Source organism: Cottoperca gobio, chromosome 6, assembly GCF_900634415.1.
Source record: "Cottoperca gobio chromosome 6, fCotGob3.1, whole genome shotgun sequence".
NCBI classification, from domain to species: domain Eukaryota; kingdom Metazoa; phylum Chordata; class Actinopteri; order Perciformes; family Bovichtidae; genus Cottoperca; species Cottoperca gobio.
The window spans coordinates 689305-713060 of NC_041360.1; the positions used below are offsets into that span (position 1 = coordinate 689305).

A 23756-nucleotide genomic window follows, 5' to 3' on the forward strand; every position below is an offset into this window, starting at 1 on the left:
CATCACACCCTAGACTATGCCACCCACGCATTTCACTGCAACACATTGAAAATATGAGTGAGCAATAACTCAAGTTTAGCCTTCCAATATATTCTTAGATGCCAGGTCTGAAAGCTCAAATCCAGTTAAAAATCATAAATGAAAATGTGGTTAACATACGTATATTCTATAAAAACAAGGTCCTTTGGTTCCTACTAAAGAAACTGTATTCTAAGTGCAGTTGTTAATGTGATTTATTGACAAGAATAACCACCATCATTATTACCAGTCATCTGTGCATCTTCTGTGTCTCTTCATTTTACAACATCGATATCATGCGGTGTTACACCCAGGTTTTGGTCAAACCAACAGCATACAATGATAACTCCTATACAAACATACATACATACATATCTATACAGGATATATCTATATTGATGAGTCATGTACAGTAGATCGCCATGGTGATAGAATCACAACAGTGGAATACATAGAAAGGACACTTTCTGGTGGATCAGAACAACTTCCTACGGTGCACCTTGGATGGCTGGCATGGAAATGAATATGTCGTGGTTCGTATACTACATGAGGACTTTGAAATGGATGTTTCCTTTCTTCCAGGTTGCCATTGATTTTCATTCACTTTAGTTTGCTCCTGTATGAAAATCAAACAACTGGGACTTGAAAATGTTTGTTATCAATCATAGTGAACTTCTCGTCTACTTGTATTTTGACAACGTACATTTATTGCTGCATAATTGAAATATTTTCATGCAGTTCTGAAATAAGTTGTAATTAGGACAATGGCTGTCAGAAAGGCAAGCAATGACACAGGTTTTTTTTTTTTTTTAAACCAATACCAATATATTCAGACATAAGCTGCCTTCCTTGAACTGGCCAGTTCTACAGAAAATATGTAATCAATCAGACAGCATTGAACCACAGTGACAGATGACTGAAGGACAACAAGAGCTCCATGTACAGTTCAACCCTTGTTTGTCTAATATCAGCTCTCTTGAGTCCCAGTAACATTATTTAATGTTCCATGGCAGCCATCTTAGGTGTACCAAGTCACATCCAGCTACAAGACTACACTCATCTCAATGAGACTGTTTGTTGTATACATTTAGATTCTGTGATTGGAGATATCTGAAGTCAACAGTTAATACAGAGGACAGTCATTATCACTACACCAGAACAAAATAGGCACTGTTTTTCAAACATAAAACATTTCAGGCTACATTTCCATTGACTTTAAGTGCTCAAATCTGTATCTACCATATAGTTCAATGGATGTATGTGTATCGGATTGACTGGTCCAAATGTTCACATCCTGGATCTTAAAGCTGCATTCATTTATTTTTAGGTCACTAGGGGGCAGCAGGACAAGCTGAAAACACAACTTTGCTATAAAAGCTGTCATGGCAAGCAAATGTTAACATTATTTTGAGTCATGTTCAGATGGCCTGATAAATGTAAATCCAATATTCACTTTTTTCTATTTTGGACTCCACCAACTCTTGAGAAGCTGTTTAGCTGCTGAATGCTGTCCTATGTTCACCTGCTAGTTATCAACTTTGTCTGCCTGTTGTTCGGTACTCGGCCAGTAGTGTACAGCGAGTTATCAAAGCCTTCTAGCTGAAAATAGCTACCTGCTGCTTCTAGAAACAAAGTTGATGGGAGCATAGTTTGCCTGCTAGAAAAGCAAAACAAAGAGGCTAAAAATCCTCATAGAGCTGAGAGTAACTACATTGTTATAATAATTGTCAGTGGGTTCATCACTTTTAATGACCCTTTTACATTGCACATTGTCATTTGATCCAATGCTGTAAAAACAAATGTTGATTGGTGCAGCTTTAAGCCTAGAGCTACTATTCTATTGGCTGCAAAAACAAGGAGGCACAGCTTGGAAATGAATCCTCCTGTTTTAGATAACTAAGTCAGATTGTGAGTCAGTAAGGTAAATGTTCAAAAGCCAAGTTTAGTATTTCCTTTTAAATAGATTTGAGCAAGCAATGCAAAAGAAGTCTGAGCTGAAAGTAATGTGGAAAGACATGGACATGACTGCACAGTGATCCACCGTCCCACCAGTCTGTTCTTTGCACACATACTAAATTGCACAGCGTCATTTGGGGCCTTGTTATTACACAGAGTTAAAGGAAAAATATGTCATCGGTCAACCAGAGAAACCCTGCAAAGAGGGTTTGTGGTTGGAACCACATTTGGAAGAAAAGGAACATCAAGCAGCAAAGAGAGAAATGAGGCACCTAAACAGCATCTCCTAAGGTTTTCTGCAGTAGATTGTCAAGTCGGGGGGGGGGGGGTGGTTATAAAATACAGAATTATACTTATATATTTTTTAGAAACATCAGTCTGTCCTCATCTGTGCAAAGAAACAAGCAGGTCCCTGTGTCTATTGTATGTTCCTCCAAAGCACTGCCTTTTAAACTGTTGGGGAGAAGTGTTGCTAATAAGAAGCACTTCTTTACTCTAGAGTCAGAATGAAGCTAATTTAACGACAGAAGACCCTCTTTCATAAACATGCAGTCTTGCTTTCTTCTAAGATTCTCAAATATTAAGTGATTGTTTGTGGTTAGCATAGCTGACTTCAGGCAGTTGACCTGGGTTTGATTCCAGGCCAATGTATGCAGCATCATCTGTTAAATTGAAATGCTTGTCTCACCTGAAACTGGTTTGACATAAATTGACACTGAAGTTCAAACTCAAGCTCACATGAATTCATATGAAAATATCTGTAACTGGAATTCTAGGTTGTTGACTCCAACACTCAGCTACTTTTGTACCCAAGTACTCAACATAGAATTTCATTTTAGCCAACAAACTTGTTTAACATTTAACATAGAAATGTAGAAGTTTTCAAACTGGAATGAAAGAATGAAAGATTTAGAGTGCATTTAGTCTTAACGTTTAACCACATGTGACCATTAATATGAGTACAAACCAGTCGCTAGAAGTAAAAATAGGCTATGATGATGTTTGTCGTATATATACAAACTACAACTCAAACTACAGATACAGATACTTTTCATTCATCATGCTGTGCCATAAAATGTAAGAACACATTAAGTAAGTATTGTTGTAACCTTTTTTGAATTGATTTGGGTTTTTCATTTTACTTAATAATCAGTTAGTTTATGAAAAGCCTAAAATAATGACAAAGGCTAATAATAAATTCCGAGAGCCCGAGATGATGTCTTCAAAAAAAGATTCTTGTCCGACTAACAGTCCAAAAATGCAAACATATATTTATGTTAATTTCCAATTACATGAAAGAGGAAAACACAAAATCCTCTCACTTTAGAAGCTGCAACCATCAAATGTCAGTTCCAACATTTTTTTTCCAGACTAAAATATCTTGACAAATATTGGATAGACTGTCGTGAAAACAGACATTCAGGTTCCCCACAAGATAAACTGCAGCAGCTTTGGTGATCCCCTCATTCCTGTGGCTTTCATTAAAGTTTGGTTTATGGCCAAATACCTGCAGAACTAATGACATCCCCATCAGCCTTAGCTGTACTTTGTGTTTGGTGCTCATTTACAAATGTTAGATGCTGACATGGTAAACATTACCTGCTAAACATTGTCATTGTGCACATGTTAGCATGCAGAAATGAGCATTTATAGGAGCTGCTGTGTATAAATACAGCCGCACAGCGCTGCTAACATGACTGATAACTGATACATGACTCAAAGGGTTAATCAAAATGACCAAAACCGTCACTTATAAATGATTATTCAATTTAGCAAGTTCACAAATTGATATAAACATTCTGTCATTAAATTAACTCCAAAGTCCTGAAGGCTCTCTGTATAGTTTTACATCCAATATCTACCTGTAGTTACACATAAGTCATTTTAACCCATAAAATATATCAATTTGAGATATTTGTATTCGAATTTGGGTAGGTTTTTGGATACATTTGTTCTCAGAGTATGGAACATCTCATGTGATCCTATCAATCCATAGAGGTATTTATATTGTGACACGGCTAAAGAACGGAAAAGCTTGTTGTATCACAGGATGCAGGTATGAAAAGAAATCCACCATGCAAGTACTCTGATGAAGATAAATCAGTGGTCCAGTTTGCTGTGTAAGACCAGGCTTACATGCACATAGTAAGTATTCAGTACTTAGTGTGGATGGAGGAGAGGTGTTATTCAATGAAGATGTCTTCAGTGGGACAGGAGTAGCCAATGTGCTCCCTGTAATACTGCTGGAATGCCCTCCTGTGGGACACCAGAGTAGATATTCAGAAAATGAAATGACAATACAGTTATAACCAAGCAGAACAGATCATAGCACACATTCATTTGTTCATTTATTATAATCTACCGCTCTCTGGTTTGGATAGAGCCCACCTCTGTGTATCCACAAGAGACATGGCCAAAGGACTGAAGTGTGTCAAAGTGTGTCACTTTGGTACAGAGCAAGATATCTTGACAACCGGCCAGACAGACATGAAATTAGTTGGAGAGCTTTTTGTTTTGTTGACATAAGCAGCATCTTAATGATGCACCTAGTCAAGGTTGATTGAACTCCTTTCTGGAAAATAGAGATACCCAAATAAAGGGTGTCAAAAGTATAAATTGTACTTAAGGTACCCTTAGCAGTACTTGAGTAATTGTAATTAGTTACTTTCCACCACAGATATCCAATAGTAAAAGTCAGAACATATGTATGAAATATACAACAGAATAGAATACAATACATATGTCTTACCCTACAGACTCGGCCAGAGGATGTAATGTTGTCTCTGACACCATCACATGACAGGCAAAGCGCTGTTGGTCAGGGTGTTTGGTGATTAGACCAAAATACCTGCAGTGCAAGAGGTTTAGAGCTTTATTTACACAGATCTGTTGAGGCTAACCTGCTGTAGTAGACAAAGCACTAAGCTTACACTGCACTTGAGCTTTACATTGTGGTCATCTAAATGTAATGGCACTCAACAGACTGTGAGATTAGGTACACTTAATATAGTTGAATACATTTCTCATGCAAGTGTGGGAATTGGTTAGATTAAATAATCCCTTAAATAGTCAGACTCACTTGCTGTGTTTTGGATGACAGCCACAGAATGAGATGTTCTTCAACTGGAAGAAATTGAAACACTGGTCTCCCTGACAGGGATGGACATACACAGAGAAAGGTTTCAATGATATAAGTCTAAATTGTCATCATCACCATCACCTTCTTTGAGTAGCTTGTAGTGACTGCTGATTGTCACTACAGAGCGCTATACACCTAACTACAGCAAGAGATCATTCCAACATCATTATTACCTGCTGCAGGTTTTACATGATCTGGATTTAAAAAGGTTAGGGTAGGTAGACATGTAGATAGAGTAGTGGACGTACCCTATGAGCAGAGTGACACTGGTCTTGGACACTGATCTTCACACCCGTCACACTGACCTCCAGCACACAGGCTGAAGGAGGCTGCCCTGCTAACCGCCTGCTACACGCCACCTGTTAACACAAATAACCGGTCAATAAGCACACCTGGGAGCTTTGAGTGTCACCAGGGATGGTTTTTTGGATTGTCAGTTAGGTAAGAAGGATTTAACACTATTATTCCCTCTAAACTCGTCACTAAACTCACTTATCTTGGATTGGAGGCCTCCATCTGCAGCTGGATATTCAACTTCCTGATGGGTAGGCACTTGGTGGTGAGAGTCGGCAGCCACACCTCAACCTCACTGACCCTGAACACGGGTGCACCACAAGGATGTGTGCTCAGCCTCCTCCTGTACTCCCTGTTCACCTACGACTGTGCTGCTAAGCACAGTTCAAACATCATCTTTAAGTTTGCTGACGATACGACCATCATGGGCCTCATCACGAACAATGATGAGACGGCCTACAGAGAGGAGGTGAAGATACTGTACAGCTGGTGTCAGGAAAATAACCTCTCTCTTAACGTCAGCAAGACTAAATAAATTATCGTGCACTACAGGAGACAGAAGGGGGGTGATGCTGAGGTTGAAAGGGTCAGCAGCTTTAAGTTCCTCGGTGTGCACATCACTGTGGACCTCTCCTGGTCACTTCACACAAACACAGTGACCAAGAAAGCTTGTCAGCGACTCTATTTCCTGAGAAGACTGAGGAAGTTTGGCATGAACACCAGCATCCTCACAAACTTCTACAGAGGAACCATCCAGAGCTTCAGAGAGTGGTGGAGGCGGCACAGCACATCATTGGCAACAGTCTTCCGGCCATTCAGGACATTTTCCAACAGCGGTGCCTAAGGACCACAGCCACCCAGCAGACTGTTTTCCCTGTTACCATCAGGTAGACGATACAGGAGCCTAGCTGCACGCACTACCAGACTCAGGGACAGTTTTTACCATCAAGCCATCAGGCTTCTCAACCACAGACACACTCACTCACTTGCTGTCTGCACTAAATAAATATATATATATTTAAATTAGGGCTGTCGAATTAACGCGTTAATTTTGATTAATTAATCACAGAAAAAAGAATGCGTAAAAAATATTAAAGGAGATTAATCGCGCTCCTAGAAGCCCCTGACTTTTGCTCTGACAGCACAGAGCTCTGAATAATCGAAGTAGATAATGGAACAACATGAGTGGTGTTCCTGTAGATATCATGGTTGCCTGTTTGATCCACGTACATAACACACTGGATTCTAGTCAGTTAAAGGGTCAGTTCAAACAAACAAATATATATATATATATACACACAGTGGATATAAAAAGTCTACACACCTTTATGAAATTGTAGGTTTTTGAAACGTAAAGACAGAAATAACAACAACGTAAATTTCAGACTTGTTCCATCTTTAATGTGATCTTCCAACAAACATAAATCCAGAAAAAAAAAAAAAAAATGAGGACATTTTTAAATAAACAAAACCCACAACATCCTGATTGCATAAGTCTGCACACCCCACCCAACTAATACTTTGTGGAAGCATCTTTTGCATTTATTATTGCAAGTCTTTGTGAATAAGTCTCTATTAACTTTGCACATGGAGACTTTGGAATTTTATCCCACTCTTCTTTGCAGAAAAGTTCAAGTTCCTTCAAATTGTGAGGGGACCTCCTGTGTACAGCTCTCTTTAGGTCAGGGGTCAGCAACCCTTTTGATACGGAGAGCTACTTCAAGGGTATTGAGTAATACGAAGGGCTACTTGTTTGACACAAACTTCCTGAATAATATTAGTTGCACGGTTCACCTTTAATGATAATATTATCATTAATAATAATCATAATACATATTCATATATGTGAAGAGACTGTCTGATGACATTTTAATGTTAATTATTCCTTACAATGATTATTAACAATGATTTACCATGGTAGGAAACAGATATATTTAAACATGCAATATTATTTATTTATGTTCTCAATCTATTTCAACATTTGAAAGTCAGAGTTATCACATCTCTGATATTTTTGTAAATATCTTTGACAGTTTTGTATGAATGAGAATATTTGTAGCATTTTGTAGCAAAATCACACCAGTTATAATTTAGTACAAAGTATCACTTCTGTAAAAACATTTAGGAAATCATTAACTGTCACATCTTCACATCATATCCTGTTTGTACAAACCACTAACTTTGTATCATCGGAGAGAGGAGATCACATCGGAGCCTTTCTTCTCGTTTTTGAACAGTGTTTTCAATAACATCATTGCACCTTTCAAGACCTGTCCGTCCGAAAAGGCTTTCTTCTACTTTATTTAAAATGTGCAGCTCTAAATGAAGCTTCCGTTGCTTTCTGTGACTTGTTCACCGGCCTCGTGAAAAGAGATGCTGCTGCTCAAAGCTGCCTTTAACTCTCGGCTTGTTCTGCCCGCAGTGTTGCAGGTGGGGAGTTAGTTAGTTAGTTAGTTAGTTAGTTAGTTAGTTAGTTAGTTAGTTAGTTAGTTAGTTAGTTAGTTAGTTAGTTAGTTAGTTAGTTAGTTAGTTAGTTAGTTTGTTAGTTAGCTAGCCTGGTAGCTTTGTGACACGTACCGAAGTGTCTCTACAATGTGTCGCTTTGCCGTCGCCACGCAAATGAGACATACACACCTTTCTTTCACTGTCCAAATCATTTTGAAAATAGTTAGTTTTCTTTGGCTTTTCTTCCATGTTTAGCGTAAAAAACGCACCTAGCGCCCCATCGTAGCTGCTTCCGCTAGCTTGTCTCAGCGAAAAGGGAAATGGAGATTTAGCTTACAAGGTCAGAGTTCATATAGCCTATACATAAAACATTTTTGTTTTTTAAATTCTATATTCAATATTGTCATTTTAAAATAAAGAATAATTCAAGTGTTATTGATAAAATAAAATAAAACAGTAAAACAATTAAATACAAATTTTAGCTTCATGGTGTCTAGTGCTATTTTTAGAACATGCTCTGTGGACGACCAGTCGCCCGCAGGCACCACGTTGGCTACCCCTGCTTTAGGTCATTCCACATGTTTTCGATGGGATTGAGGTCCGGGCTCTGACTGGGCCATTCCAAGACTTTGACTTTCCTCTTCTGAAGCCATCTTGGTCGACTTGGACGTGTTGGAACGTGAAATTCCTCTTCATCTTCAGCTTACTGACGGAAGCCAGCAGGTTTTGTGGCAGAATATCTTGATATTTGGAGCTATTCATTATCCCGTCTATCTTGACAAGAGCCCCTGACGCTGTTGTTATTTCTGTCTTTACGTTTCAAAAACCTGCAATTTCATAATTTCATATATAGATATATATATATCTATATATATATAGATATATATAGATATATACACATATATCTATAGATATATATAGATATATACATATATAGATATAGATATATATAGATATATCTATATATGTTTACACATTGAGCTGAGACTCAAGCTGAGCTGAGATTTTCTATTAATTTGGCATTCCCTGTTCTTATGTTCATTCTATGTCTATCTTGACTTATTTTAAAGCACTTTGTGCTGCATTTCTTTTATGAAAGGTGCTATACAAATATGGTTTGTTATTATTGTTTTTTGTTTCATTATTAATAAAAAAAAACTTAAATAATTACCAATATTATACTTACAAAATATTAAAATGTAAAAGGACAGAATCAAAAGCATTAATACTTTCCCGAAATTAGCTTCATTTGGTTGTTATGCCATGTGATGATCACCAGCTGGAGGTCGTTTGCTTTATTTACCACTACATCAGTGGAAATGCTTTCATGGTGTGGTTCTGTTACACTGTCTGTACGCACCTTCTGCATGGCAGCACAAAGCATGTCGTTGCCTTTGTGAATGGGGACCTGAACTGAACCCAGGAATCGCACCAGGAACTTCTCTATCCAGCCATCTTTGGCGACTCCGAGAACAAAGGAGAGCAAAAAAACATCTTACATTATGACATGTGGTTGATGATGGTTTACGGAAGTATTGAGAGGAAAGCGAGAAAAACAAATCCTTGGGATATATTTTTCAAGGCTGATTGAAATAGTTTTCTCCCCTGTGTTTATGACTTAAGAACAGGTGAAAAAAAAAGTATGCCAGGATCATTTTAGTCCCTTTTCATTTGTGAAAACAGGTGAATTGATTGAATTGAAAAAAAGTGTTTGTTGTACTAATTTCTGCCACAAGAGGCTGAAGTGCACCACTGGTCTAAATAGGACTAAACGCGTTCATGTTGTCTTCCTGGTGAGTTTTTACATTCCAGTTTTTTGCAATGTACCTTGGTTAATATCTGTGGCCAGCCTGACAGCATAGAAGGCAGGGAAGATGCCGGTAGCTCCAGTCCTCATGTTGTAACCCTGACACCACAGGTCCTCAGACTGGTTCAGCATCAACACTGGATCATCTGTCTCTAGGTACAACTCATCTGCATGACGAGGGACAAACCTAAAAACAGGCGTTACAAATGTACAGAGTTCAGACTGTGTTGATTTGGACATGTCACAATTAGTTTGTGCATGTTCATATGTTTTAACCTGTAAGCAGCTCTGTGGCTCTGCTGTCTCTCCACTCCATCCAAAACACAGGAGAAGACGCCAAATGACCCAGCACCTGAACGACACAGCATTGATGTTATACTCATAATCTACAGCTTTTTGAAACTTATACTTACTGAGGAATGAAGAGCCCAAATGGCCACCACCATGAAAAGGTTAGAGTGTAGGATTTAGAAGCTGTTGACTTTGGTGAATCCTGGTAGCAGTATAAAAAAAGATATTGATGCTGACATATGGTTGGTTATGATTGTGATTGTGAATGTGACAAATAAATGTAATTTGATTTAATTTTAATTTGTGAAAAACAGCAAAATACAAATTGAAAAGCATGAATGAGATGGCTGTACAGCAGGGGTGCCCAAAAGGTCGATCGTGTAGTGCGAGTAGATCGCGCACCGTTAAAAGAAATATACATATATATTCCCCCAACGGAACCCCGCACCTCAGAAATTCAAGTTTTTTGTTTTTGTCTGGCCTTGAGCATACATTCACCACTGTTTCGCTCCCGCACACACACCTAAAGTGTCAGAGACAGAGCGGAGGAAAGGAGTGGGGTGAACTACGCACCAGCAACCCCCCCCCGTCGCACAAACCGCCGACAGCACCCGTCCAAGATCACTTGGACCTGGTCATTTCAAAAGTAGCTCATAAGCCCAAAAAGTGTGGGTACCCCTGCTGTACAGGTTGTTTTAGTCTACTTACAGAAACAAGTACACTTAAATCAACATATTTATTTGATCAATGTGGAGAATGTCTCTCTGGGAACCATCACCTTATCGTGGTGGAGAGGTTTGTGTGTCCCTATGAACCTGAGAGCTGTGTTGTCTGGAGCCTAGTGCTCCTGGTAGGGTCTCCCAAGGCAAATTGGTCTCAGGCGAGGGGCCAGACTAAGAATGGTTCAAAAACGACTTCATGAAAAAAAGGGAAAGGAAAGGAGAGACCCTGCCCGGAGGAAGCCCGGGGAGGTGTGAGGCGTCGGGCCGGGGTGGGGATACTCACTAGCCCCCGGCTGAGCGCCGCTACGTTGAAGTTTACCCCGGTGGACGAGAGGGTCGCCTCCCTACGCCTTCGGGTTATGGGGGGGGGAACTCTGACTGTTGTTTGTGCCTATGCCCCAAACCGCAGTTCTGTATTCAGTATTCGGCCTTCTTGGAGACCCTGGAGCCCTGCAGGGTGCTCCAGTAGGGGACTCCGTAGTCTTGCTGGGAGACTTCAAACGAACGCATGGGGAAACGATGGAGACAGGGAAGGGCCTCCCTGATCTAAACCCGAACGGTCGTTTGTTGTTGGACTTCTGTGCTAGTCATGGAATGGCCATAACAAACACCATGTTCGAACATAAGGATGCTCATAAGTGCACGTGGTACCAGAGCACCCGAGGCCAAAGGTCAATGATCGATTTTGTAATAGTATCATCTGATCTGAGGCCGCATGTTTTGGACACTCGGGTGAAGAGAGGGGCGGAGCTGTCGACTGATCACCATCTGATGGTGAGTTGGATCAAGGGGTGGGGGAAGACTCTGGACAGACCTGGTAAACCCAAACGGGTAGTGCGGGTGAACTGGGAACGTCTGGAGGAAGCCCCTGTCCTGGGGATCTTTAACTCACACCTCCGACAGAGCTTTTCAGACATCCCTGTGGAGGTTGGGGGCATTGAACCTGAGTGGGCGATGTTCAAAACCTCTATTGCTGAAGCTGCGGTGATGAGCTGTGATCTCAAGGTCTTAGGTGCCTCAAGGGGCGGTAACCCTCGAACACCGCTTCTGCCGTGTCAGAGGCAAAGCAGCAGGTGTGGGAGAAGTTCGGAGAAGCTATGGAGAAGGACTTTCGGTCGGCACCAAGGTGCTTCTGGAAAACCATCCGGCACCTCAGGAGGGGGAAGCGAGGAACCATCCTTGCTTGAAGCGAGAGGAACCATCCTTGCTGTGTACAGCAAGGGTGGGACCCTGCTGACTTCGATTGAGAAGGTTATCGGCCGGTGGAAGGAGTGCTTTGAGGAATTCCTGAATCCGACTAACACGCCCTCTATGGTAGAGGCAGAGCTGGAAGCTGATGGGGGATCATCGTCAATTTCCCTGATGGAAGTCACTGAGGTAGTCAAACAACTCCACAGTGGCAAAGCCGCAGGGGTTTATGAGATCCGTCCAGAAATGTTGAAGGCTTTGGGTGTTGAGGGGCTGTCTTGGTTGACATGCCTCGTCAACATTGCGTAGAAGTCTGGGATAGTGCCTAGGGGTTGGCAGACCGGGGTGGTGGTTCCCCTATTTAAAAAGGGGGACCAGAGAGTTTGTGCCAACTACAGGGGTATCACATTTCTCAGCCTCCCTGGTAAAGTCTACTCCAAGGTACTGGAAAGGAGGGTTCGGCCGGTAGTCGAACCTCTGATTGAAGAGAAACAATGCGGATTCCGTCCTGGTCGTGGAACAACGGACCAACTCTTTACTCTCGCAAGGATCCTGGAGGGGGCCTGGGAGTACGCCCATCCAGTCTACATGTGTTTTGTGGATCTGGAAAAGGCGTATGACCGGGTCCCCCCGGTGATACTGTGGGAGGTGCTGCGGGAGTATGGGGTGAGGGGGTCACTTTTGAGGGCCATCCAATCCCTGTACGCCCAAAGCGAGAGTTGTGTCCGGATACTCGGCAGTAAGTCGGACTCGTTTCCAGTGAATGTTGGCCTCCGCCAGGGCTAAGCTTTATCACCAATCCTGTTCGTGATTTTCATGGATAGGATATCGAGGCGTAGTCGTGGAGGAGAGGGGTTGCAGTTCGGTGACCTGAGGATCTCATCGCTGCTCTTTGCAGATGATGTGGTCCTTATGGCATCATCGGTCTGTGACCTTCAACAGTCACTGGATCGGTTCGCAGCCGAGTGTGAAGCGGTTGGGATGAGGATCAGCACCTCAAAATCTGAGGCCATGGCTCTCAGCAGGAAACCGGTGGATTGCCTACTCCGGGTAGGGAATGAGCCATTACCCCAAGTGAAGGAGTTCAAGTACCTTGGGGTCTTGTTCGCGAGTGAGGGGACGATGGAGCGAGAGATTGGCCGGAGAATCGGAGCAGCGGGGGTGGTATTACAGTCACTTTACCGCACCATTGTGACGAAAAGAGAGCTGAGCCAGAAGGCAAAGCTCTCAATATACCGGTCGATCTTCGTTCCTACCCTCACCTATGGTCATGAAGGCTGGGTCATGACCGAAAGAACGAGATCACGGGTACAAGCGGCTGAAATGGGTTTTCTCAGACAGGTGGCTGGCTTCTCCCTTAGAGATAGGTGAGAAGCTCAGCCATCCGTGAGAGACTCGGAGTAGAGCTGCTGCTCCTTTACGTTGAAAGGAGCCAGTTGAGGTGGTTCGGGCATCTAGTAAGGATGCCACCTGGGCACCTCCCTAGGGAGGTGTTCCAGGCACGTCCAGCTGGGAGGAGACCCCGGGGAAGACCCAGGACTCGGTGGAGAGATTATATCTCCTCACTGGCCTGGGAACGCCTCAGGATCCCCCAGTCGGAGCTGGAGGATGTGGCCCGGAGAAGGGAAGATTGGGGTTCCTTACTGGAGCTGCTGCCCCCGCGACCTGATCCCAGATAAGCGGTAGACGATGGATGGATGGATGGATGGAGAATGTGAACTGTTTCCATCAACTGCTTCTGCAGCTTCCATATCAACTGAAAATGACGTAGCTGGGATGGATATATTACATCACTTGTTAAGAATGGGTTAGGGCAAAGCAAACATGAAGACCAGTTAATGAACTGTCAATGCCTCTAAACGCAGATCTTTTTCCCACACTTTATTTTCAGGTCACAAACATCTCTTCCAATGTGTTTTCTATAGGTATTTAAAAACATTTGAAACAATAAATCGAATCAATTTGAAAATTCTGCTTAATTGAAATATATTTAAGACTAACTAGTGCTACATTTCTTTGCATTTAAGCTTCAACATAATCAATTAGCAAAGATACACAGAGGGGATGAAGAAAGTGAAGTGACACATCAACCCAGTCAAGACTACTGTAAATCATGTGTTTCTTGAACCGCCTCTGTACATCAATGCATGTATTGATAACCAAGATACTAATACCTCTCTACCGTTTGTACAACATAAATGGTAGAGGAGAAGTGTGATGCTGAAAGACAGACAGGAAGCGGCTTTTAGCTTCACTGTTCACAGAAGCCTGAATATACATTTCAAAATCATTTCTTATTCAAACTAAATACTTGGACAGTATACATACCAGTGGCGCTGTAATGACTGTTGTTGTTGGAAAACAGGTTGAGGAACTTCTTACTTCTGGAAGCGCCGGCCCTTCCTCCGTTACACTCCTCTTCCTCTGAAGTTGTGGTTGACGTTACCTTGGACTGCTTGCAGGTCCGTGCCACAACTTCCCTCCTCCTCTTCACCTCATCCTCCCTCCTTCTCTTCACATCCTCTTCCCTCCTTTTCTTCGTGTCATCCTCCTCCTTTCTTCTCTTTTCCTCCTCTTTCCTCCTCTCTTGGAGCAGAAAACAAGGGAAAGTAAACTACTAGCATGAAGAAACAAGAACCAAGGAGCCGTGCAAACAGATGGTGTAGGTTTGATTTCAATTTCAGACATTCTGTCCTCAAGTTAAACCTTGTCAGTCCGGCCTCGCTGCTTGTGTTTATATAATTATTAGAATGGTGATTAATACATTACATAATGATTATAGTGATAATATTATTATTTTATTATATTATTATTATATTGAGACTGCTGTTACATCATATATTAATTCACTCACTACACCATTAAATCTCTCTTTGCACCTTTATCCACCTACTCACACACATCATCATCGTAACTGCTCCATGTAATGTTATTGTCTGTATGTGAACTGAAGTGAGCTCAACCATGTTAAAAATGAATCTGTATCATTACCTTGCTTCGTTGCTTCCTCTCTCCTCTTTCTCTCATCCTCATACTCTGGGTCTTCCTCCTCATTGGCTGATTGATAGACCGTCTCTGTATCACTGTCTTCATTGTGCTCATTATAACTGTGCAAGCAGTCCTTGAGGCTGACCAGCTGCAATTTAGCGTGCTCATCGACGACCAGAGTGTATTTAACAGAGTCATAATCTAACCCTGCTGCAGATTCACTCTTTGGTACAGTCTGAGTGACAGAGTTGATGCCTTCCACCTCAATGTTATTGTCACCTTTTCTTCCCCGTGAGTCCACCTCCGACTTGGTAAAGTCCATCTCTGATTTTTCATTACATTGGGTTGGACCATTCTGGACGTTCACGCAGGGAGTTGGATCTCCCTCTCCCTCTTCTTCACTGATGACAGGGTTGGTTCGGTGGGATAGAGAGGGATGCAGGGGCCCTGGTGGGGGGCCCTCTGTGTCTGAGCTGAGGGACATTCTGTTTGAACCCCCCTCACTGCTGGACCTGGAGAGGACAGGCGGGTTGTCTTGGGTCCTGTCATGGTTTTGGCCTAAAAACACAAAATAAGGACAGTAGTTAGATTATTTATGAACCACTTCACATATGTTACAAAACTTAAAGGAATACTTCACCGACAAAATGACCATTTGTATATCGACGACTCACCGTGTTACCTTGAATTCTTGAAGAACACAAGAAAACTATATCAAAACATCTTTTTACAAACTCTCACACAACTCGTGCAGTATAATCCAAGTGTCATTTATCCAGTTGTATGCTCACTAGTTCACAAACACAGGCATTTCCACTAAAACCTCATGGTTTAAAACCCTTCCGCATAAGCAGTACTCGCACGGACGAGTTTGTGTTTTAAATAGTGAGGTTTTATTTGTTAGTAATGAGCATACGACTGGAGAATGAGACTTGGATTATACTGAGTGAGCTTTGTGAGAGTTTGTAAATGGATACTTGGATATAGTTTTGCTGTTATTAAACACGGCCCCCATTTATTTCATTTCATCAAGAATATTCTTGATGAATATATTCAATATTCAATGTGGAGGCATGTGAGAAAAAGGTTTTCTTCAAGAATTAAAGGTAACAGAGGATATTTCTTTTGTTAAAGTATTCATTTAAATGTCTTAACATAATTAAATTAGATGTACCTTGGAAAAGTCATGTTGGAGATATTCAAAAGAGCTATTTAATAGAATACAACCAGAGACTCCACATCCCTTCTCAGGGTCTTCATTTGGCACTTAAGAGAGGCACTGACCCTCAGGTGCAAGTGCAGGTGCAGGTGCAGAATGTAATCACAGTATGTGCCAATATTTTTGTAAATAGTCCTTCCAATGAGGAAATTCATTTTAATGAGCCCATTATCAGGCACAACTTTCAAATTTCAGATGACTGAATTTCCTGACCCACAAGTCATATACATTTGTATTTACTGCGCACATGCATAGTCCAGGAAGACGACCAGTGAGTTTGGTGCCCCCTGACCCTTTCATCAACACCACAGTTTGGGAATCCTTACATAACTATTCTGTCTATTTTGTGCTTCTATTCCATATCCCCACAGTTGCCCTTTATCAAAACTATTCAATGCTATAATCAGAATGTTGTCCTTGTGAAGGTGTAAATGTCTCTAAAGAGGAAGAGCGAAGTTGTGGCACGGACCTGCAAGCAGTCCAAGGTAACGTCAACCACAACTTCAGAGGAAGGGCCATGTTTTAGAACATACAAACACTATATCATGAACATTACGTTTTGTTTTCTTAATTTTACGGGTTGCATGGTTTCTTTTACTCATATGTAACTATAATTTCAGAAGGCTCCTGCAAAGGACTGTGAAACTTGGTGTTTCCGTGTAGCTAGCATATAATTCAACAAATAAGAATAAAGTTTCCAATTCTAATTTCATATTAACTTGGGTTTACAGGGAACACTGCTAATTGTTCCTGTTATTATGTATTATGTATTATGTTATTATGCAATTGTTACTTAGGGACTGTGGCAAAAGTGATTGAGGGGGATGGGGACTCAAACTCATGATTCATTTGACACATTTTGCTTTACTGTACTTCTCATGATGCAGAATAAAGGTGCAAGTGCATGGCAGAAAATATAAAGTGATCTTTGTTGAAGATAATGTTAAAACACCAATAAGATTATACATTTACCTGAAACTTGACATATTGGCTACATGTTTGATTGTTATGGGGAAATAAAGCCCTAAAACAAAGAGGACTGCTGTCATCTGCATTTAGCAAAACACACCTTTATAACACATGGTGCACGTGAATGCTATCTTTTGATTGAACTTTTTTGACCCCTCCTTTTCAAATAATAAATCTCACAATGGAAAATAAGCATAGGGTGAGAGGAAATAAATGCAAGACTTACCCCTACTCTAAGTCAGACTACCGTCCCTTTGGCAAAAATGTAAGTTACAGCTCAGTACCTTGGTCTTGGGTCTTGTCCTGGTTTCTTGGTGCTACAGGCGTGCGTGGGACCACCATGGCTGTCAGATAAACTTCCTGGTTAGACAGTATGTCATTTGGCTTGACTCCTCCTCTGTTGACCCCTTTAGCACCTACTTTTCCTTTCCCATCAGCCCCCCGGCTTTTCAGTCCATTTGGCCTCTGATGGCCATTTCTCTCTTTCTCCTTCCCCTTGGACTCCTCACACAGTCTTCCTCCTCTTCTTTCTTCCTTCCCTGCTGTCACTCCATCCTTTCCTCTGATGTCCCCCAGGCTCCTCTCTCTCATCACTGTTGCTCCTCTTCCTCCTCTCCTCTGACTCCTCTGTGTGCTGGAGGACTGCATGTGTGTGGCCACTGATGCCTGTCTCTCGCGCAGTCGAGCGCGTGTGTCTACGGTGGGGGCAGCAGCCTTAGTGTTGGCTCTGCTGTTCGCTCCATTGGCTGTGGGGGGTTTTGGGGCTGGGCGGCGCGTGCTGTTCCGAACTTTGTCCTCCGCTTTTGGTTGGATATCCGGGGGTGTTAGATCCCCTTAACAAACACAAGAACAAACATAAGCATCAGATTATTTATTAGGCAACCAGATGTATACGGACTGGAGGGATTATGAAAGTGGCCTACAGTAAGTACTTTATCCTGGAGAAATAAGAGTTACAGGGAGTGAAGAAAAATCACACGAGTCATTTTAAATATTTGAAGAACATTTTCACTTTATTTGAGGATCTGTTCTCACTCTTATACTGTCATGCATGGACATCACTTCAAATATTTTGTGGAGTAGAAGTAGAAAAGTGCAAGTACTTCAAAATGTAACTTAAGTAAAGTACTTAAGTTAATGTCCACCACTGAGCAATTCAAACCCCCGTTTCCTCAAAAGCATTAACGAAACATTTCCCATTTTTGTTTTTCAGGCTAATTTATTCCATACCTGTAATATGTGGGGAGGAGGAGCGGGAGTTCTTCCAGCTGTCCTTTTTGCCCAAAGAGTTGTTGTTGATGGAGTCCTTGATAGAGTTAATGAAACATAGCAGCTGTGTAAGAGCAGAGACCAGAAACCAACACACACACGCACACTCACACACTCACACACACACACACACACACACACACACACGCAAGCGGAGGTTTTGTTCACAGTTAAGCCTGAGGTGTTAAACCTGTAATCTAGCTGAAAGTATTATAGATAATACATCTGATACACATGGAGGAGCAGGGATCTGCTTTTAATCGTTCCTGCAGCGTAACAAAGAGGGTATTAATATAAATCTGTCCGTCTGTCTGTCTATTATCTATCTATTTAACACTCTCTCGCTCTCTTTCTCTTTGCAAGGAAGAGGAATGAGGATCGACCAGGATTTACTGTAAGTGACGGTTCAGTCATGACGTCACAGGAACCATACAGAACGCTGACTCACTTACTGACATGCGCAACCCATTCAGAGAGACAGAGAGAGAGAGAGATATTTTTTGGGGGGATTTTTCAAAAACACTTAATTTACATATTTTTCATTTCTACAATTACTTTAATAAAATGCTTTAAAAAAAGAAAGAAATCTATATAATAATAATATTTAACCCTTGATCATCACAAATTCCTATATTAAATTTTGCTTTCCTACTTTTTGAATAAAAATCATTTTTGTATCACTACCACTCTAAAAAGCACAAACATGGGTAAAAAATGACCCGCATCGACCCACAATGCCACCCCACGCACGGCTGAGTGCCTCACCGCCACACCCCTGGATATCAACCCATTCAATCATTCAATACTTCAATCATTCATCAAATATCCCGCTCTCGATCACCACCCCCTTTCCCCCCTTCTCAAACCACAAACCAAAACAGTTCCTGCACCACCACATTAGGTCCACACACATGGGCTAAAAACGACCCATGTATGCTAGTGTGACAAAAATGAAAAAAAAGACACACCACAACAACAACAACACCGTCAAAAACGATCATCCCAGCAGCGATCCAGACCAAACAATACATCCAACATCTGAAATGTCCACTCGCCACTCCACCATACCCACACACATCACACACCACACAACCGACAACACCGCAAGACACCGAACCGCAAGCATCTGCAGTGCAACTGTACCGAACTGCAGCGTCACAGCTCAAGACAGCCACACCACAGATACCCACAGCTCAACATCCCAAAGTGCCATCAGCCGTATGATGCATGCCATGTGTGAAGTGTGGCAAACAAAGACCCCAAACATCAAATGCACCATTTGGTCTAAATTACTGCCAAAGTAACCATCCCCAACAATATCATCACCATAGCATGTCCTCTCATCACCTCCACACACGATCCACCCCCGACCCATGCGTGCAAACCTGATGCAGCAACACAAAACCCATTCCAGTTCACAAGTCAAGAAAGGGAGAAATAAAACAATGACCTGCGGCAACCCAAAACGAATGACGAATGAACAACCGGAACACCAAATGACCGAACAAATCCATTCCCAAAAACATAGCAAGGAAACACCCAGCCATGCACGAAACAACACCATAGGGTCACCCTCGACTCATGCCCCAGAAGGGGTTTGCATAGCTTGTGTATCAAAGGGTTAAAAGAAATTATTAAAAACTATCCAATAAAAACTTGTGCAAAGTGTAATTCATCATCACTGATAATATTTTCAAAACACCAACGTTGTTTAAAAGTGTCTAATAGGGAGTCCTGGGTTTGGTTTGCTAATTTTTGCCAAAATCGGAATAATTTTTTACTGACAGTGAAAAATCCCCAGGACTCAACTTATTGGGTAGGCGTAGATAGGGAAGGAAAAGATCCACTAACCCGAATACAAGTAAAAATACTAAACCCACTTCCTGCCAACAAACCCTCCTCCAGACCAACCCCACAGGACAGCCAAAATCCAGCCCAACAAACGGTGCAGTTTAAGACATTACAATTTGATGATTTTTCTGACCAGGGACTGTATTAACCTCTAACCGCTGGCTGCAGTTGGCAAAATTTACCGCTAAACAACATTCTAAGGAAGACTGTTATATCTGCGCCACAGGTAGACCGAATCTAATAACCATGCCATTTTCACTCAATTCCACCAATTCTGTTAATGCTACTAAATGCATGTTGAAATTACGAGTATTTTTTATTTAATCGTACCGGCCCAAAAATAGTCCCTAAAGGACACTTTCCTTATTATACCGTAACATGGTATGACTGCACGTGTCCCAGAAGACACTTCCCATGTCACCTATATTCCCTTCACTACATCCTTTGCACCCTCTGCCAGATCAGTGGGCTTCGTAGACAATTGGCGGACTTTCTGGGGAAAACCTGGTCTGATTAGGAGTGACGGCATCCATCCTAATTTGGCTGGAGCAGATCTCATATCCAATAATATTACAAAGTTTATTAGTGGACCTACTCAAATCCCTGCCCCACGACCACTGAAATTAATCAAATCTGTGGTTAACAGAAGAGGAGTTATACATGAAAACCTAATTAAAATAAACACCACCGCTGCAAAAGTACAACTAAATCGAAAAATTAAATGTGGGCTCTTAAACATCAGATCTTTATCAACGAAAGCTGGATTGGTAAATGATTTAATATCAGATAATAAGATTGATTTATTTTGTCTCACTGAAACCTGGCTGAGACATTTAGAATATGTCAGTCTAAATGAATCTACTCCACCTGGTCATATTAATACTCACATTCCTCGAGGTACTGGCCGAGGAGGTGGAGGCCATATTTGACTCAAACCTCTTGATCAATCCTAAGCCTAAACTAAACTATAACTCTTTTGAAAGCCTTGTTCTTACGCTCTCAAACCCAACATGGAAAACAATAAAGCCAGTTTTATTTGTTACTGTGTACCGCCCTCCTGGTCCGTATTCTGAATTTCTATCTGAATTCTCAGAATTTTTATCAAGTTTAGTCCTTAAAACAGATAATAATTAGTGCAGGTGACTTTAATATTCATGTGGATGTTGATAGTGACAGCCTTAATAATGCATTTATCTCAATATTAGATTCAATTGGGTTCAGTCAAAATGTACATGAACCAACTCACTGTTTAAACCACACTCTGGACCTTGTTCTGGGATATGGTGTTGAAATTGAAAGTTTATCATTGTGTCCACATAATCCTCTTTTATCAGACCATTTTTTAATAACTTTTGAAGTCCTGTTACTGGACTACAAGCCATTAAGCAAAATATCCTACGCTCGATGTTTATCTAAAAGTGCTGTGACTAAATTTAAGAAAGTGATTCCATCAGCACTTAATTCAATACCAGGACTCAATATCAATATAATGGAGGACTCCAATGCTAACTTTAGTCCCTCCCAAATTAATCATCTTGTTGATAGCACTGCAGCCTCACTGCCTCTGTCGCTCCTCTAAAGAAGAGGATCATAAAACAGAAAAAGAAAGCTCCATGGCTTAATTCACAAATCCGCAAACTAAAACAAAAGTCGAGAAATCTTGAAAGTAAATGGCATTCCACTAAATTGGAAGAATCTCGTTTAGTCAGGTTAGATCATCTTAAAATGTATAAGAAGGCTCTCCGTAATGCCAGAGCAGCTTATTACTCTTCCTTAATAGAAGAAAATAAGAACAACCCCAGGTTTCTTTTCAGCACTGTAGCCAGGCTGACAGAGAGTCACAGCTCTACAGAGCCTTCTATTCCTATATCTCTCAGTAGTGACAACTACATGAGCTTCTTTAACGATAAAATTATAATTATTAGAGACAAAATTAATCTCCTCCTGACCTCAATTGGTAATGACTTAACTTCAAACTCCGGAATTTCAAAAACATCTGTAACTCCTGAAATATATCTAGACTGTTTTACTCCAATCAACCTTAACCAACTAACTTCAACAATCTCATCGTCTAAGCATCAACCTGTCTTTTAGACCCGATTCCAACTAAACTGTTTAAATAGGTTTTACCCTTAATTAACACCTCGTTATTAAATATGATCAACCTGTCTCTATTATCTGGCTACGTACCACAATCCTTTAAAGTAGCTGCAATAAAACCACTTCTTAAAAAGCCCAGTCTTGATCCAGAGGTTTTAGCCAACTATAGGCCGATATCTAACCTACCCTTTCTCGCTAAAATCCTTGAGAAAGCAGTTGCAAAACAGTTATGTGATTTTTTACATAATAATAGTTTATTTGAGGTTTTTCAATCTGGATTTAGAGTTAATCATAGCACAGAGACGGCACTGGTGAAAGTTACCAATGATCTTCTAATGGCATCAGACAAAGGACTTGTCTCTGTTCTTGTCTTGTTAGACCTCAGTGCTGCTTTCGACACTGTTGATCATGACATTCTACTACAGAAACTGGAACATTGTGTTGGCATAAAAGGAACCGCATTAAGCTGGTTCAAGTCCTATTTATCTGAGCGATCTCAATTTGTACTTGTTAACGATAAATCCTCCATGACAGCCAAAGTCAGTCTTGGAGTTCCGCAGGGTTCTGTACTTAGACCGATTCTATTCACCTTATATATGCTTCCTTTGGGCAATATTATAAGGAACCACTCTATAAACTTTCATTGCTATGCGGATGATACCCAATTATATCTATCAATTAAACCAGATGAAACCAATCAATTGGCTAAACTTCAAGCATGCCTTAAGAATATAAAAACTTGGATGTCTAGCAACTTTTTGATGTTAAACACAGACAAAACTGAAGTTATTATACTTGGCCCTAAACGCCTCCGAAACGCATTTTCTAATGACATAGAAGCTCTGGATGGCATTAATTTGGCCACCAGCACCACTGTAAGGAATCTTGGCGTCATCTTTGATCAAGATCTGTCGTTTAACTCCCACATAAAACAAATCTGAAGGACGGCCTTCTTTCATCTACGTAACATTGCAAAAATAAGACACATCCTGTCTCAAAATGATGCAGAAAAACTAGTCCATGCATTTGTTACTTCAAGATTGGATTACTGCAACTCATTGTTATCAGGTTGTCCCAAAAAGTCGCTTAAGACTCTTCAGTTGATCCAAAATGCAGTGGCACGTGTATTGACAAGAACAAGGAAACGGGATCATATTACTCCTGTATTGGCTGCTCTGCACTGGCTCCCGGTAAAATACAGAATATAATTCAAAATCCTTCTCCTGACTTACAAAGCAATTAATGGTCAGGCTCCAGCATATCTTAAAGATCTCATAGTACCTTATAAAACAACTAGAGCATTGCGTTCCCAGACTGTCGGGTTACTTGTGGTTCCTAGAGTCTACAAGAGTTCAATGGGAGCCAGAGCCTTCAGCTATCAAACTCCTCTCCAGTGGAACCAGCTTCCAGTTTGTGTTAGGGAGGCAGACACACTCTCCACATTTAAGAGTAGGCTAAAGACTTTCCTTTTTGATAAAGCTTATAGCTCGGGCTGGCTCA

General features: G+C 41.2%; 1 protein-coding gene across 1 annotated transcript in view; it reads right to left on the minus strand.

The window, feature by feature from the left end:
• Nucleotides 1–215: 215 nt before the first annotated feature.
• The window catches only part of LOC115009114 (C-Jun-amino-terminal kinase-interacting protein 1-like), a 28972-nt gene continuing 5431 nt past the window's right edge, over nucleotides 216–23756 (minus strand). Inside the window, exons 2-12 of the mRNA XM_029432882.1 lie at nucleotides 18267–18342; nucleotides 17321–17869; nucleotides 14852–15406; nucleotides 14189–14446; nucleotides 9936–10011; nucleotides 9680–9846; nucleotides 9213–9316; nucleotides 5362–5472; nucleotides 5054–5124; nucleotides 4724–4822; nucleotides 216–4230 (exon numbers count right to left, since the gene is read on the minus strand). Of these exons, the coding sequence (XP_029288742.1) occupies nucleotides 4158–4230; nucleotides 4724–4822; nucleotides 5054–5124; nucleotides 5362–5472; nucleotides 9213–9316; nucleotides 9680–9846; nucleotides 9936–10011; nucleotides 14189–14446; nucleotides 14852–15406; nucleotides 17321–17869; nucleotides 18267–18342 (2139 nt within the window). The 3' untranslated portion in view covers nucleotides 216–4157. The remainder of the gene's footprint in view (nucleotides 4231–4723; nucleotides 4823–5053; nucleotides 5125–5361; nucleotides 5473–9212; nucleotides 9317–9679; nucleotides 9847–9935; nucleotides 10012–14188; nucleotides 14447–14851; nucleotides 15407–17320; nucleotides 17870–18266; nucleotides 18343–23756) is intronic.